We start from the raw sequence: 16,683 nt of genomic DNA on the forward strand, positions 1-16,683 counted from the left end.
GGGGCTGTTTGATGGCAGGCGGGGCTGTTTGGTGGCAGGCGGGGCTGTTTGATGGCAGGCGGGGCTGGCGGGGCTGTTTGATGGCAGGCGGGGCTGTTTAATGACCGTAGGGACGTGTGTTGGGGTTAGGGGTCAGGGTTTGTACCTCTTGACAGACTCTGTACTGGTCTATAGCCCAGACCGTAGGGACGTGTGTTGGGGTCAGGGGTCAGGGTTAGGTATTGTACCTCTTGACAGACTCTGTACTGGTCTATAGCCCAGACCGTAGGGACGTGTGTTGGGGTCAGGGGTCAGGGTTTAGGTATTGTACCTCTTGACAGACTCTGTACTGGTCTATAGCCCAGACCGTAGGGACGTGTGTTGGGGTTAGGGGTCAGGGTTAAGTATTGTACCTCTTGACAGACTCTGTACTGGTCTATAGCCCAGACCGTAGGGACGTGTGTTGGGGTTAGGGGTCAGGGTTAAGTATTGTACCTCTTGACAGACTCTGTATTGGTCTATAGCCCAGACCGTAGAGACGTGTGTTGGGGTTAGGGGTCAGGGGTCAGGGTTAGTACCTCTTGACAGACTCTGTACTGGTCTATAGCCCAGACCGTAGGGACGTGTGTTGGGGTCAGGGGTCGGTATTGTACCTCTTGACAGACTCTGTACTGGTCTATAGCCCAGACCGTAGGGACGTGTGTTGGGGTTAGGGGTCAGGGTTAAGTATTGTACCTCTTGACAGACTCTGTACTGGTCTATAGCCCAGACCGTAGGGCCGTGTGTTGGGGTTAGGGGTCAGGGTTAAGTATTGTACCTCTTGACAGACTCTGTACTGGTCTATAGCCCAGACCGTAGGGACGTGTGTTGGGGTTAGGGGTCAGTACCTCTTGACAGACTCTGTACTGGTCTATAGCCTAGACCGTTAGGGACGTGTTTAGGGGTCAGGTGTTAGGTATTGTACCTCTTGACAGACTCTGTACTGGTCTATAGCCCAGACCGTAGGGACGTGTGTTGGGGTCAGGGGTCAGGGTTAGGTATTGTACCTCTTGACAGACTCTGTACTGGTCTATAGCCCAGACCGTAGGGACGTGTGTTGGGGTTAAGTATTGTTCCTCTTGACAGACTCTGTACTGGTCTATAGCCCAGACCGTAGGGACGTGTGTTGGGGTCAGGGGTCAGGGTTAGGTATTGTACCTCTTGACAGACTCTGTACTGGTCTATAGCCCAGACCGTAGGGACGTGTGTTGGGGTCAGGGGTCAGGGTTTAGGTATTGTACCTCTTGACAGACTCTGTACTGGTCTATAGCCCAGACCGTAGGGACGTGTGTTGGGGTTAGGGGTCAGGGTTAGTACCTCTTGACAGACTCTGTACTGGTCTATAGCCCAGACCGTAGGGACGTGTGTTGGGGTTAGAGGTCAGGGTTAGGTATTGTACCTCTTGACAGACTCTGTACTGGTCTATAGCCCAGACCGTAGGGACGTGTGTTGGGGTCAGGGGTCAGGGTTTAGGTATTGTACCTCTTGACAGACTCTGTACTGGTCTATAGCCCAGACCGTAGGGACGTGTGTTGGGGTTAGGGGTCAGGGTTAGTACCTCTTGACAGACTCTGTACTGGTCTATAGCCCAGACCGTAGGGACGTGTGTTGGGGTCAGGGGTCAGGGTTAGGTATTGTACCTCTTGACAGACTCTGTACTGGTCTATAGCCCAGACCGTAGGGACGTGTGTTGGGGTTAGGGGTCAGGGTTAGTACCTCTTGACAGACTCTGTACTGGTCTATAGCCCAGACCGTAGGGACGTGTGTGGCCAGTAGTTGGTACTGGTTCAGAGTGGTGTTACAGGCCCGAGCACAGATCAGCCGTGTCTTCCCTACGGCGTTGTCCCCCACCACTACACACTTAATGGTCTCAACATTGGGTCTCTCGTAGTCCATACTACTGTTCAGGGCCCTGTGTGACAAGAGAGAAAAATAGGCTCAATCACAATGGATGATAATGATGCAAGGTCAGGTAGTAGATCGCCTAAACACAGATGAACAACTTAATGTAGGTACACATTTAAATTAAGACTTAATTTTCACTTGGTTTATTCAAACAACCCTGAAACAGGTTCTAATAAGCAGCTATTCACATTCTGATTACTATACTGATGACATGGCAGCAGTATTAACGCTGAGGTCCACTAATCTGTCACTCTGCTGCTGTAGACCACATCTAGAGGTCAGGGAATAGAGGGAGGAGGAGACTGGCTCTAATCCACAGCCCTGCATCCTAAACAAATCACATCTAGAGGTCAGGGAATAGAGGGAGGAGGAGGAGACTGGCTCTAATCCACAGCCCTGCATCCTAAACAAATCACATCTAGAGGTCAGGGAATAGAGGGAGGAGGAGACTGGCTCTGATCCACAGCCCTGCATCCTAAACAAATCACATCTAGAGGTCAGGGAATAGAGGGAGGAGGAGGAGGAGGAGACTGGCTCTGATCCACAGCCCTGCATCCTAAACAAATCACATCTAGAGGTCAGAGAATAGAGGGAGGAGGAGACTGACTCTGATCCACAGCCCTGCATCCTAAACAAATCACATCTAGAGGTCAGGGAATAGAGGGAGGAGGAGGAGGAGACTGGCTCTAATCCACAGCCCTGCATCCTAAACAAATCACATCTAGAGGTCAGGGAATAGAGGGAGGAGGAGGAGGAGACTGGCTCTAATCCACTGCCCTGCATCCTAAACAAATCACATCTAGAGGTCAGGGAATAGAGGGAGGAGGAGGAGGAGACTGGCTCTAATCCACAGCCCTGCATCCTAAACAAATCACATCTAGAGGTCAGGGAATAGAGGGAGGAGGAGACTGGCTCTGATCCACAGCCCTGCATCCTAAACAAATCACATCTAGAGGTCAGGGAATAGAGGGAGGAGGAGGAGGAGACTGGCTCTGATCCACAGCCCTGCATCCTAAACAAATCACATCTAGAGGTCAGAGAATAGAGGGAGGAGGAGGAGGAGACTGGCTCTGATCCACAGCCCTGCATCCTAAACAAATCACATCTAGAGGTCAGGGAATAGAGGGAGTAGGAGACTGGCTCTACACCACAGCCCTGCATCCTAAACAAATCACATCTAGAGGTCAGGGAATAGAGGGAGGAGGAGGAGGAGACTGTCTCTGAACCACAGCCCTGCATCCTAAACAAATCACATCTAGAGGTCAGGGAATAGAGGGAGGAGGAGGAGGAGACTGGCTCTAATCCACAGCCCTGCATCCTAAACAAATCACATCTAGAGGTCAGGGAATAGAGGGAGGAGGAGGAGGAGACTTGCTCTAATCCACAGCCCTGCATCATAAACAAATCACATCTAGAGGTCAGGGAATAGAGGGAGGAGGAGACTGGCTCTGATCCACAGCCCTGCATCCTAAACAAATCACATCTAGAGGTCAGGGAATAGAGGGAGGAGGAGACTGGCTCTAATCCACAGCCCTGCATCCTAAACAAATCACATCTAGAGGTCAGGGAATAGAGGGAGGAGGAGGAGGAGGAGACTGGCTCTAATCCACAGCCCTGCATCCTAAACAAATCACATCTAGAGGTCAGGGAATAGAGGGAGGAGGAGGAGGAGGAGACTGGCTCTAATCCACTGCCCTGCATCCTAAACAAATCACATCTAGAGGTCAGGGAATAGAGGGAGGAGGAGACTGGCTCTAATCCACAGCCCTGCATCCTAAACAAATCACATCTAGAGGTCAGGGAATAGAGGGAGGAGGAGGAGGAGGAGACTGGCTCTGATCCACAGCCCTGCATCCTAAACAAATCACATCTAGAGGTCAGGGAATAGAGGGAGGAGGAGGAGGAGACTGGCTCTAATCCACAGCCCTGCATCCTAAACAAATCACATCTAGAGGTCAGGGAATAGAGGGAGGAGGAGGAGGAGACTGGCTCTGATCCACAGCCCTGCATCCTAAACAAATCACATCTAGAGGTCAGGGAATAGAGGGAGGAGGAGGAGGAGGAGACTGGCTCTGATCCACAGCCCTGCATCCTAAACAAATCACATCTAGAGGTCAGGGAATAGAGGGAGGAGGAGGAGACTGGCTCTAATCCACAGCCCTGCATCCTAAACAAATCACATCTAGAGGTCAGGGAATAGAGGGAGGAGGAGGAGGAGACTGGCTCTAATCCACAGCCCTGCATCCTAAACAAATCACATCTAGAGGTCAGGGAATAGAGGGAGGAGGAGGAGGAGGAGACTGGCTCTGATCCACAGCCCTGCATCCTAAACAAATCACATCTAGAGGTCAGGGAACAGAGGGAGGAGGAGGAGGAGGAGGAGACTGGCTCTAATCCACAGCCCTGCATCCTAAACAAATAACATCTAGAGGTCAGAGAATAGAGGGAGGAGGAGGAGGAGGAGACTGGCTCTACACCACAGCCCTGCATCCTAAACAAATCACATCTAGAGGTCAGAGAATAGAGGGAGGAGGAGGAGGAGGAGACTGACTCTGATCCACAGCCCTGCATCCTAAACAAATCACATCTAGAGGTCAGGGAATAGAGGGAGGAGGAGACTGGCTCTAATCCACAGCCCTGCATCCTAAACAAATCACATCAAGAGGTCAGGGAATAGAGGGAGGAGGAGGAGGAGACTGGCTCTGATCCACAGCCCTGCATCCTAAAAAAATCACATCTAGAGGTCAGGGAATAGAGGGAGGAGGAGACTGGCTCTAATCCACAGCCCTGCATCCTAAACAAATCACATCAAGAGGTCAGGGAATAGAGGGAGGAGGAGACTGGCTCTAATCCACAGCCCTGCATCCTAAACAAATCACATCTAGAGGTCAGTCAACACCAGTGATGCTACTCTGAAAGAGGAGGGAACGGGCCTAGTCAACACCAGTGATGCTACTCTGAAAGAGGAGGGAACGGGCCTAGTCAACACCAGTGATGCTACTCTGAAAGAGGAGGGAACGGGCCTAGTCAACACCAGTGATGCTACTCTGAAAGAGGAGGGAACGGGCCTAGTCAACACCAGTGATGCTACTCTGAAAGAGGAGGGAACGGGCCTAGTCAACACCAGTGATGCTACTCTGAAAGAGGAGGGAACGGGCCTAGTCAACACCAGTGATGCTACTCTGAAAGAGGAGGGAACACGGGCCTAGTCAACACCAGTGATGCTACTCTGAAAGAGGGAACGGGCCTAGTCAACACCAGTGATGCTACTCTGAAAGAGGAGGGAACACGGGCCTAGTCAACACCAGTGATGCTACTCTGAAAGAGGAGGGAACACGGGCCTAGTCAACACCAGTGATGCTACTCTGAAAGAGGAGGGAACACGGGCCTAGTCAACACCAGTGATGCTACTCTGAAAGAGGAGGGAACACGGGCCTAGTCAACACCAGTGATGCTACTCTGAAAGAGGAGGGAACACGGGCCTAGTCAACACCAGTGATGCTACTCTGAAAGAAGAGGGAACGGGCCTAGTCAACACCAGTGATGCTACTCTGAAAGAGGAGGGAACACGGGCCTAGTCAACACCAGTGATGCTACTCTGAAAGAGGAGGGAACGGGCCTAGTCAACACCAGTGATGCTACTCTGAAAGAGGAGGGAACACGGGCCTAGTCAACACCAGTGATGCTACTCTGAAAGAGGAGGGAACACGGGCCTAGTCAACACCAGTGATGCTACTCTGAAAGAGGAGGGAACACGGGTCTAGTCAACACCAGTGATGCTACTCTGAAAGAGGAGGGAACACGGGCCTAGTCAACACCAGTGATGCTACTCTGAAAGAGGAGGGAACACGGGCCTAGTCAACACCAGTGATGCTACTCTGAAAGAGGAGGGAACACGGGCCTAGTCAACACCAGTGATGCTACTCTGAAAGAGGAGGGAACGGGCCTAGTCAACACCAGTGATGCTACTCTGAAAGAGGAGGGAACACGGGCCTAGTCAACACCAGTGATGCTACTCTGAAAGAGGAGGGAACGGGCCTAGTCAACACCAGTGATGCTACTCTGAAAGAGGAGGGAACGGGCCTAGTCAACACCAGTGATGCTACTCTGAAAGAGGAGGGAACGGGCCTAGTCAACACCAGTGATGCTACTCTGAAAGAGGAGGGAACACGGGCCTAGTCAACACCAGTGATGCTACTCTGAAAGAGGAGGGAACGGGCCTAGTCAACACCAGTGACGCTACTCTGAAAGAGGAGGGAACGGGCCTAGTCAACACCAGTGACGCTACTCTGAAAGAGGAGGGAACACGGGCCTAGTCAACACCAGTGATGCTACTCTGAAAGAGGAGGGAACACGGGCCTAGTCAACACCAGTGACGCTACTCTGAAAGAGGAGGGAACACGGGCCTAGTCAACACCAGTGATGCTACTCTGAAAGAGGAGGGAACACGGGCCTAGTCAACACCAGTGATGCTACTCTGAAAGAGGAGGGAACGGGCCTAGTCAACACCAGTGATGCTACTCTGAAAGAGGAGGGAACGGGCCTAGTCAACACCAGTGACGCTACTCTGAAAGAGGAGGGAACGGGCCTAGTCAACACCAGTGACGCTACTCTGAAAGAGGAGGGAACACGGGCCTAGTCAACACCAGTGACGCTACTCTGAAAGAGGAGGGAACACGGGCCTAGTCAACACCAGGGACGCTACTCTGAAAGAGGAGGTAACACGGGCCTAGTCAACACCAGTGATGCTACTCTGAAAGAGGAGGTAACACGGGCCTAGTCAACACCAGTGATGCTACTCTGAAAGAGGAGGGAACACGGGCCTAGTCAACACCAGTGATGCTACTCTGAAAGAGGAGGGAACACGGGCCTAGTCAACACCAGTGATGCTACTCTGAAAGAGGAGGGAACACGGGCCTAGTCAACACCAGTGATGCTACTCTGAAAGAGGAGGGAACGGGCCTAGTCAACACCAGTGATGCTACTCTGAAAGAGGAGGGAACAAGGGCTTAGTCAACACCAGTGATGCTACTCTGAAAGAGGAGGGAACGGGCCTAGTCAACACCAGTGATGCTACTCTGAAAGAGGAGGGAACACGGGCCTAGTCAACACCAGTGATGCTACTCTGAAAGAGGAGGGAACACGGGCCTAGTCAACACCAGTGATGCTACTCTGAAAGAGGAGGGAACACGGGCCTAGTCAACACCAGTGATGCTACTCTGAAAGAGGAGGGAACACGGGCCTAGTGAACACCAGTGACGCTACTCTGAAAGAGGAGGGAACGGGCCTAGTCAACACCAGTGACGCTACTCTGAAAGAGGAGGGAACACGGGCCTAGTCAACACCAGTGACGCTACTCTGAAAGAGGAGGGAACACGGGCCTAGTCAACACCAGTGACGCTACTCTGAAAGAGGAGGGAACACGTGCCTAGTCAACACCAGTGACGCTACTCTGAAAGAGGAGGGAACACGGGCCTAGTCAACACCAGTGATGCTACTCTGAAAGAGGAGGGAACACGGGCCTAGTCAACACCAGTGATGCTACTCTGAAAGAGGAGGGAACACGGGCCTAGTCAACACCAGTGACGCTACTCTGAAAGAGGAGGGAACACGGGCCTAGTCAACACCAGTGATGCTACTCTGAAAGAGGAGGGAACACGGGCCTAGTCAACACCAGTGATGCTACTCTGAAAGAGGAGGGAACACGGGCCTAGTCAACACCAGTGACGCTACTCTGAAAGAGGAGGGAACACGGGCCTAGTCAACACCAGTGACGCTACTCTGAAAGAGGAGGGAACACGGGCCTAGTCAACACCAGTGACGCTACTCTGAAAGAGGAGGGAACACGGGCCTAGTCAACACCAGTGATGCTACTCTGAAAGAGGAGGGAACACGGGCCTAGTCAACACCAGTGATGCTACTCTGAAAGAGGAGGGAACACGGGCCTAGTCAACACCAGTGATGCTACTCTGAAAGAGGAGGGAACACGGGCCTAGTCAACACCAGTGATGCTACTCTGAAAGAGGAGGGAACACGGGCCTAGTCAACACCAGTGATGCTACTCTGAAAGAGTAGGGAACACGGGCCTAGTCAACACCAGTGATGCTACTCTGAAAGAGGAGGGAACACGGGCCTAGTCAACACCAGTGATGCTACTCTGAAAGAGGAGGGAACACGGGCCTTGTCAACACCAGTGATGCTACTCTGAAAGAGGAGGGAACGGGCCTAGTCAACACCAGTGATGCTACTCTGAAAGAGAAGGGAACACGGGCCTAGTCAACACCAGTGATGCTACTCTGAAAGAGGAGGGAACACGGGCCTAGTCAACACCAGTGATGCTACTCTGAAAGAGGAGGGAACACGGGCCTAGTCAACACCAGGGACGCTACTCTGAAAGAGGAGGGAACGGGCCTAGTCAACACCAGTGATGCTACTCTGAAAGAGGAGGGAACACGGGCCTAGTCAACACCAGTGATGCTACTCTGAAAGAGGAGGGAACACGGGCCTAGTCAACACCAGTGATGCTACTCTGAAAGAGGAGGGAACGGGCCTAGTCAACACCAGTGATGCTACTCTGAAAGAGGAGGGAACACGGGCCTAGTCAACACCAGTGATGCTACTCTGAAAGAGGAGGGAACACGGGCCTAGTCAACACCAGTGATGCTACTCTGAAAGAGGAGGGAACACGGGCCTAGTCAACACCAGTGATGCTACTCTGAAAGAGGAGGGAACGGGCCTAGTCAACACCAGTGATGCTACTCTGAAAGAGGAGGGAACACGGGCCTAGTCAACACCAGTGATGCTACTCTGAAAGAGGAGGGAACGGGCCTAGTCAACACCAGTGATGCTACTCTGAAAGAGGAGGGAACAAGGGCTTAGTCAACACCAGTGACGCTACTCTGAAAGAGGAGGGAACGGGCCTAGTCAACACCAGTGATGCTACTCTGAAAGAGGAGGGAACACGGGCCTAGTCAACACCAGTGACGCTACTCTGAAAGAGGAGGGAACACGGGCCTAGTCAACACCAGTGACGCTACTCTGAAAGAGGAGGGAACGGGCCTAGTCAACACCAGTGATGCTACTCTGAAAGAGGAGGGAACGGGCCTAGTCAACACCAGTGATGCTACTCTGAAAGAGGAGGGAACGGGCCTAGTCAACACCAGTGATGCTACTCTGAAAGAGGAGGGAACACGGGCCTAGTCAACACCAGTGATGCTACTCTGAAAGAGGAGGGAACACGGGCCTAGTCAACACCAGTGATGCTACTCTGAAAGAGGAGGGAACGGGCCTAGTCAACACCAGTGATGCTACTCTGAAAGAGGAGGGAACACGGGCCTAGTCAACACCAGTGATGCTACTCTGAAAGAGGAGGGAACGGGCCTAGTCAACACCAGTGATGCTACTCTGAAAGAGGAGGGAACACGGGCCTAGTCAACACCAGTGACGCTACTCTGAAAGAGGAGGGAACACGGGCCTAGTCAACACCAGTGATGCTACTCTGAAAGAGGAGGGAACACGGGCCTAGTCAACACCAGGGGCCTAGTCAACACCAGTGATGCTACTCTGAAAGAGGAGGGAACGGGCCTAGTCAACACCAGTGATGCTACTCTGAAAGAGGAGGGAACACGGGCCTAGTCAACACCAGTGACGCTACTCTGAAAGAGGAGGGAACACGGGCCTAGTCAACACCAGTGACGCTACTCTGAAAGAGGAGGGAACGGGCCTAGTCAACACCAGTGATGCTACTCTGAAAGAGGAGGGAACGGGCCTAGTCAACACCAGTGATGCTACTCTGAAAGAGGAGGGAACGGGCCTAGTCAACACCAGTGATGCTACTCTGAAAGAGGAGGGAACACGGGCCTAGTCAACACCAGTGATGCTACTCTGAAAGAGGAGGGAACGGGCCTAGTCAACACCAGTGATGCTACTCTGAAAGAGGAGGGAACACGGGCCTAGTCAACACCAGTGATGCTACTCTGAAAGAGGAGGGAACGGGCCTAGTCAACACCAGTGATGCTACTCTGAAAGAGGAGGGAACACGGGCCTAGTCAACACCAGTGACGCTACTCTGAAAGAGGAGGGAACACGGGCCTAGTCAACACCAGTGATGCTACTCTGAAAGAGGAGGGAACGGGCCTAGTCAACACCAGTGATGCTACTCTGAAAGAGGAGGGAACGGGCCTAGTCAACACCAGTGATGCTACTCTGAAAGAGGAGGGAACGGGCCTAGTCAACACCAGTGATGCTACTCTGAAAGAGGAGGGAACGGGCCTAGTCAACACCAGTGATGCTACTCTGAAAGAGGAGGGAACACGGGCCTAGTCAACACCAGTGACGCTACTCTGAAAGAGGAGGGAACACGGGCCTAGTCAACACCAGTGACGCTACTCTGAAAGAGGAGGGAACACGGGCCTAGTCAACACCAGTGACGCTACTCTGAAAGAGGAGGGAACACGGGCCTAGTCAACACCAGTGATGCTACTCTGAAAGAGGAGGGAACACGGGCCTAGTCAACACCAGTGATGCTACTCTGAAAGAGGAGGGAACGGGCCTAGTCAACACCAGTGATGCTACTCTGAAAGAGGAGGGAACACGGGCCTAGTCAACACCAGTGACGCTACTCTGAAAGAGGAGGGAACACGGGCCTAGTCAACACCAGTGATGCTACTCTGAAAGAGGAGGGAACGGGCCTAGTCAACACCAGTGATGCTACTCTGAAAGAGGAGGGAACGGGCCTAGTCAACACCAGTGATGCTACTCTGAAAGAGGAGGGAACGGGCCTAGTCAACACCAGTGATGTTACTCTGAAAGAGGAGGGAACGGGCCTAGTCAACACCAGTGATGCTACTCTGAAAGAGGAGGGAACACGGGCCTAGTCAACATCAGTGATGCTACTCTGAAAGAGGAGGGAACACGGGCCTAGTCAACACCAGTGATGCTACTCTGAAAGAGGAGGGAACACGGGCCTAGTCAACACCAGTGATGCTACTCTGAAAGAGGAGGGAACACAGGCCTAGTCAACACCAGGGGCCTAGTCAACACCAGTGATGCTACTCTGAAAGAGGAGGGAACACGGGCCTAGTCAACACCAGTGATGCTACTCTGAAAGAGGAGGGAACACGGGCCTAGTCAACACCAGTGACGCTACTCTGAAAGAGGAGGGAACACGGGCCTAGTCAACACCAGTGACGCTACTCTGAAAGAGGAGGGAACACGGGCCTAGTCAACACCAGTGACGCTACTCTGAAAGAGGAGGGAACACGGGCCTAGTCAACACCAGTGATGCTACTCTGAAAGAGGAGGGAACACGGGCCTAGTCAACACCAGTGATGCTACTCTGAAAGAGGAGGGAACACGGGCCTAGTCAACACCAGTGATGCTACTCTGAAAGAGGAGGGAACACGGACCTAGTCAACACCAGTGATGCTACTCTGAAAGAGGAGGGAACACGGACCTAGTCAACACCAGTGATGCTACTCTGAAAGAGGAGGGAACACGGGCCTAGTCAACACCAGTGATGCTACTCTGAAAGAGAAGGGAACACGGGCCTAGTCAACACCAGTGATGCTACTCTGAAAGAGGAGGGAACGGGCCTAGTCAACACCAGTGATGCTACTCTGAAAGAGGAGGGAACGGGCCTAGTCAACACCAGTGATGCTACTCTGAAAGAGGAGGGAACACGGGCCTAGTCAACACCAGTGACGCTACTCTGAAAGAGGAGGGAACACGGGCCTAGTCAACACCAGTGACGCTACTCTGAAAGAGGAGGGAACACGGGCCTAGTCAACACCAGTGACGCTACTCTGAAAGAGGAGGGAACACGGGCCTAGTCAACACCAGTGACGCTACTCTGAAAGAGGAGGGAACACGGGCCTAGTCAACACCAGTGATGCTACTCTGAAAGAGGAGGGAACACGGGCCTAGTCAACACCAGTGATGCTACTCTGAAAGAGAAGGGAACACGGGCCTAGTCAACACCAGTGATGCTACTCTGAAAGAGGAGGGAACGGGCCTAGTCAACACCAGTGATGCTACTCTGAAAGAGGAGGGAACGGGCCTAGTCAACACCAGTGATGCTACTCTGAAAGAGGAGGGAACACGGGCCTAGTCAACACCAGTGATGCTACTCTGAAAGAGGAGGGAACACGGGCCTAGTCAACATCAGTGATGCTACTCTGAAAGAGGAGGGAACGGGCCTAGTCAACACCAGTGACGCTACTCTGAAAGAGGAGGGAACGGGCCTAGTCAACACCAGTGATGCTACTCTGAAAGAGGAGGGAACACGGGCCTAGTCAACACCAGTGATGCTACTCTGAAAGAGGAGGGAACACGGGCCTAGTCAACATCAGTGATGCTACTTTGAAAGAGGAGGGAACACGGGCCTAGTCAACACCAGTGATGCTACTCTGAAAGAGGAGGGAACACGGGCCTAGTCAACACCAGTGATGCTACTCTGAAAGAGGAGGGAACGGGCCTAGTCAACACCAGTGATGCTACTTTGAAAGAGGAGGGAACACGGGCCTAGTCAACACCAGTGATGCTACTCTGAAAGAGGAGGGAACACGGGCCTAGTCAACACCAGTGATGCTACTCTGAAAGAGGAGGGAACACGGGCCTAGTCAACACCAGTGATGCTACTCTGAAAGAGGAGGGAACGGGCCTAGTCAACACCAGTGATGCTACTCTGAAAGAGGAGGGAACACGGGCCTAGTCAACACCAGTGATGCTACTCTGAAAGAGGAGGGAACACGGGCCTAGTCAACACCAGTGATGCTACTCTGAAAGAGGAGGGAACACGGGCCTAGTCAACACCAGTGATGCTACTCTGAAAGAGGAGGGAACACGGGCCTAGTCAACACCAGTGATGCTACTCTGAAAGAGGAGGGAACACGGGCCTAGTCAACACCAGTGACGCTACTCTGAAAGAGGAGGGAACACGGGCCTAGTCAACACCAGTGATGCTACTCTGAAAGAGGAGGGAACACGGGCCTAGTCAACACCAGTGATGCTACTCTGAAAGAGGAGGGAACGGGCCTAGTCAACACCAGTGATGCTACTCTGAAAGAGGAGGGAACACGGGCCTAGTCAACACCAGTGATGCTACTCTGAAAGAGGAGGGAACACGGGCCTAGTCAACACCAGTGATGCTACTCTGAAAGAGGAGGGAACACGGGCCTAGTCAACACCAGTGACGCTACTCTGAAAGAGGAGGGAACACGGGCCTAGTCAACACCAGGGACGCTACTCTGAAAGAGGAGGGAACGGGCCTAGTCAACACCAGTGATGCTACTCTGAAAGAGGAGGGAACACGGGCCTAGTCAACACCAGTGATGCTACTCTGAAAGAGGAGGGAACACGGGCCTAGTCAACACCAGTGATGCTACTCTGAAAGAGGAGGGAACACGGGCCTAGTCAACACCAGTGATGCTACTCTGAAAGAGGAGGGAACACGGGCCTAGTCAACACCAGTGATGCTACTCTGAAAGAGGAGGGAACGGGCCTAGTCAACACCAGTGATGCTACTCTGAAAGAGGAGGGAACACGGGCCTAGTCAACACCAGTGATGCTACTCTGAAAGAGGAGGGAACACGGGCCTAGTCAACACCAGTGATGCTACTCTGAAAGAGGAGGGAACACGGGCCTAGTCAACACCAGTGACGCTACTCTGAAAGAGGAGGGAACACGGGCCTAGTCAACACCAGTGATGCTACTCTGAAAGAGGAGGGAACACGGGCCTAGTCAACACCAGTGATGCTACTCTGAAAGAGGAGGGAACACGGGCCTAGTCAACACCAGTGATGCTACTCTGAAAGAGGAGGGAACACGGGCCTAGTCAACACCAGTGATGCTACTCTGAAAGAGGAGGGAACACGGGCCTAGTCAACACCAGTGATGCTACTCTGAAAGAGGAGGAAAAGGAGTGTAACAACATGTCAGAGGTGAAGAATTTCACTGTTCCCTGCAATTACATTTGCGACCCTGTGCATCAAATCAAATGTATTGATAAAGCCCTTCTTAGATCAGCTGATGTCTCAAAGTGCTGTACAGAAACCCAGCCTAAAACCCCAAACAGCAAGCAATGCAGGTGTAGAAGCACGGTGGCTAGGAAAAACTCCCTAGAAAGGCCAAAACCTAGGAAGAAACCTAGAGAGGAACTATGAGGGGTGGCCAGTCCTCTTCTGGCTGTGCCGGGTGGAGATTATAACAGAACATGGCCAAGATGTTAAAATGTTCATAAATGACCAGCAGGGTCAAATAATAATAAATCACAGTAGTTGCATGTGACTAATAAACTAATCTAATTAGCTACATGCATGTTTTATAACATGACTTGTTAACCAGTTCAGAAGATGGGAGTCTGCTGCTTGTCATAATCCCTCTGTGATGTCATAATCCCTCTGTGATGTCATAATCCCTCTGTGATGTCATAATCCCTCTGTGATGTCATTTAGGTGCATGTCAACAAAGTCTTTAAATGTTTCCAAACCTCTAGTGTGTTTCACAACCAGACTGCTGTAGTGTACTCTAAATGGACACTAACTTGGGACTCAAATAATGATATCAATCAAATAATGTAACAAGAATAGTATCATTGCATGATATAATTTGTATCCACACATTAAAATGAGTTAAAGTGCATCTCGACTCAACTACAGTGTAAGTGCCAAGCACAGCTCTGTAATGAAATAACAATGAGAGGACAGACACCACCCTAGTCCTTGTTCCAGTCTGTCAAGATGTCATAACAGAAGCACCTACCGTTCTCCAGGGCTGAGTGAGTGGGATCTGGTCGACCAAAACTACAGTCAGGAGGTCAGAGTACGATTCAATAATTGCAGGTAGCTCGATGGCTACTGTACAAATAAGAACCGCTCGCCGCTAGCTAGGCAACTACTGCAAGATCATGTCGTAACTGGTATCACGCCCCAGTTCGTTGACCGGTAATCCTTTCCTCCCTTCCCAATGTAACAATAACCCCTACTACGTATCTAGCTTCATTGTTCAGGCTGCCTTCAGAAGTACTCTGTCCTTCCCCATCCGAAAGCGCATCGGTTAAATAAATAAAAATAATCTGCAGCCACACAACACGGAACAAAACGACGTGATGCGGCTTCCACGGTGACGTCAGGCCCGTCCGTTCTATTTATAGCGCGAGGCGAGCTACGGTTTCATTCAGAAAAACCAGGTGGTTCAGCCCGCGACCGGAGAGGTTATACCGGTACGGCCGGTGCCTACATGGATGACGTTTGGAGCGCAGTGAGAGTCGAGTGGAGACAAACGGATTCGGTTCAGTCAGTCGTTCTGATTCCCAGTTAGCGGATTTGTGTTTGTGTCTAGAAATGTCAGTGATCATTTGAAACTTGTCTGCCGAAGTTGGGACGTGGGAGTGTTCAGAATCATTCCGTTCTATCGGAATAATAGTATTATTTATTTCTTTTTTACAAAAATGTCTCTTTAGACCGACATTAAATGCTTTAGTTGTACATGTTCGTCTAAAACCACTAGAATGAATGTGCTTTATCTTTCACCCTGGTCTGATATTGGCTACACTATATCCAGCGGGAGCGATGACACTGATGTGACCCATGTTGTATCACATCCGGCCGTGATTGGGAGTCCCATAGTGCGGTGCACAATTGTCCCAGCGTCGTCCGGGTTTGCCGGGGCAGGCTGTCATTGGAAATAAGAATTTGTTTGTTAACTGACTTGCCAAGTTAAATACAGGTTAAATAAACAAAATACAAATGTTGTGATGTCGGCTTGCAGCGCAAACTCTCCCCATTGAGCAGTGTATGTGTTGATGTGTGCAGAGGGTCCCTGGTTCGCGCCCGGGTCGGGGCCAGGGGACGTACTAAAGTTATACTGTTACATGTAGACTGTATCACGGTGACATCCCGACGGTTACTATTACAAGTTATTTCTCCCTCGCCCATCGAAATAAACAGCACTTTCTTTTACAAGTTTGAACTAGTGCCATGCTGCGTCTGTTGCTAAACTTTATCAGAGGGGTTTATCAGGACGACTGACTGAAACGAATCCATTTGTCTCCACACACACTCGACACTTTTAAACTGCGCAACATACGTCATCCATGTGGTCACCACGCTTGTCTGTATATTCGCTGCTGAGCTGGAGACAGAGAGATCGTTCAGGGAGGGACGCTGCCCGCTGGACACAGAGAGAGAGACCGGACAGGGAGGGACGCTGCTGAGCTGGAGACAGAGAGAGAGACCGGACAGGGAGGGACGCTGCCCGCTGGAGACAGAGAGAGACTGGGCAGGGAGGGACGCTGCCCGCTGGAGACAGAGAGAGAGACCGGACAGGGAGGGACGCTGCTGAGCTGGAGACAGAGAGAGAGACCGGACAGGGAGGGACGCTGCCCGCTGGAGACAGAGAGAGACCGGACAGGGAGAGACGCTGCTGAACTGGACACAGAGAGAGAGATCGGCCAGGGAGGGACGCTGCCCGCTGGAGACAGAGAGAGACCGGGCAGGGAGGGACGCTGCCCGCTGGAGACAGAGAGAGAGACCGGACAGGGAGGGACGCTGCCCGCTGGAGACAGAGAGAGAGACCGGACAGGGAGGGACGCTGCCCGCTGGAGACAGAGAGAGAGACCGGACAGGGAGGGACGCTGCCCGCTGGAGACAGAGAGAGAGACCGGACAGGGAGGGACGCTGCCCGCTGGAGACAGAGAGAGACCGGGCAGGGAGGGATGCTGCCCGCTGGAGACAGAGAGAGACCGGGCAGGGAGGGACGCTG

The 16,683-nt window shown here is 52.2% G+C and overlaps 1 protein-coding gene across 5 annotated transcripts in view; it reads right to left on the reverse strand.

Annotated features, from left to right (window-relative positions):
• rhobtb1 (Rho related BTB domain containing 1) overlaps positions 1-15,226 on the reverse strand; it is an 89,910-nt gene extending 74,684 nt beyond the window's left edge. For 2 of the 5 annotated variants that reach the window (XR_008761038.1, XM_055936524.1), the window contains exons 1-2: positions 14,683-15,224; positions 1,735-1,930 (exon numbers count right to left, since the gene is read on the reverse strand). Coding sequence is in view for 3 of the 5 variants with exons in the window: in XM_055936524.1 (XP_055792499.1) it covers positions 1,735-1,914 (180 nt within the window). In the remaining 2 variants the exon portion in view is untranslated. Of the gene's footprint in view, positions 1-145; positions 857-1,734; positions 1,931-14,682 lie in introns of those variants that run through there. The other 3 variants (XM_055936532.1, XM_055936544.1, XM_055936552.1) reach the window with 2 other exon arrangements.
• Between the last annotated feature and the right edge of the window lie 1,457 nt (positions 15,227-16,683).

Source organism: Salvelinus fontinalis, chromosome 1 (genome assembly GCF_029448725.1).
Source record: "Salvelinus fontinalis isolate EN_2023a chromosome 1, ASM2944872v1, whole genome shotgun sequence".
Lineage (NCBI taxonomy): Eukaryota > Metazoa > Chordata > Actinopteri > Salmoniformes > Salmonidae > Salvelinus > Salvelinus fontinalis.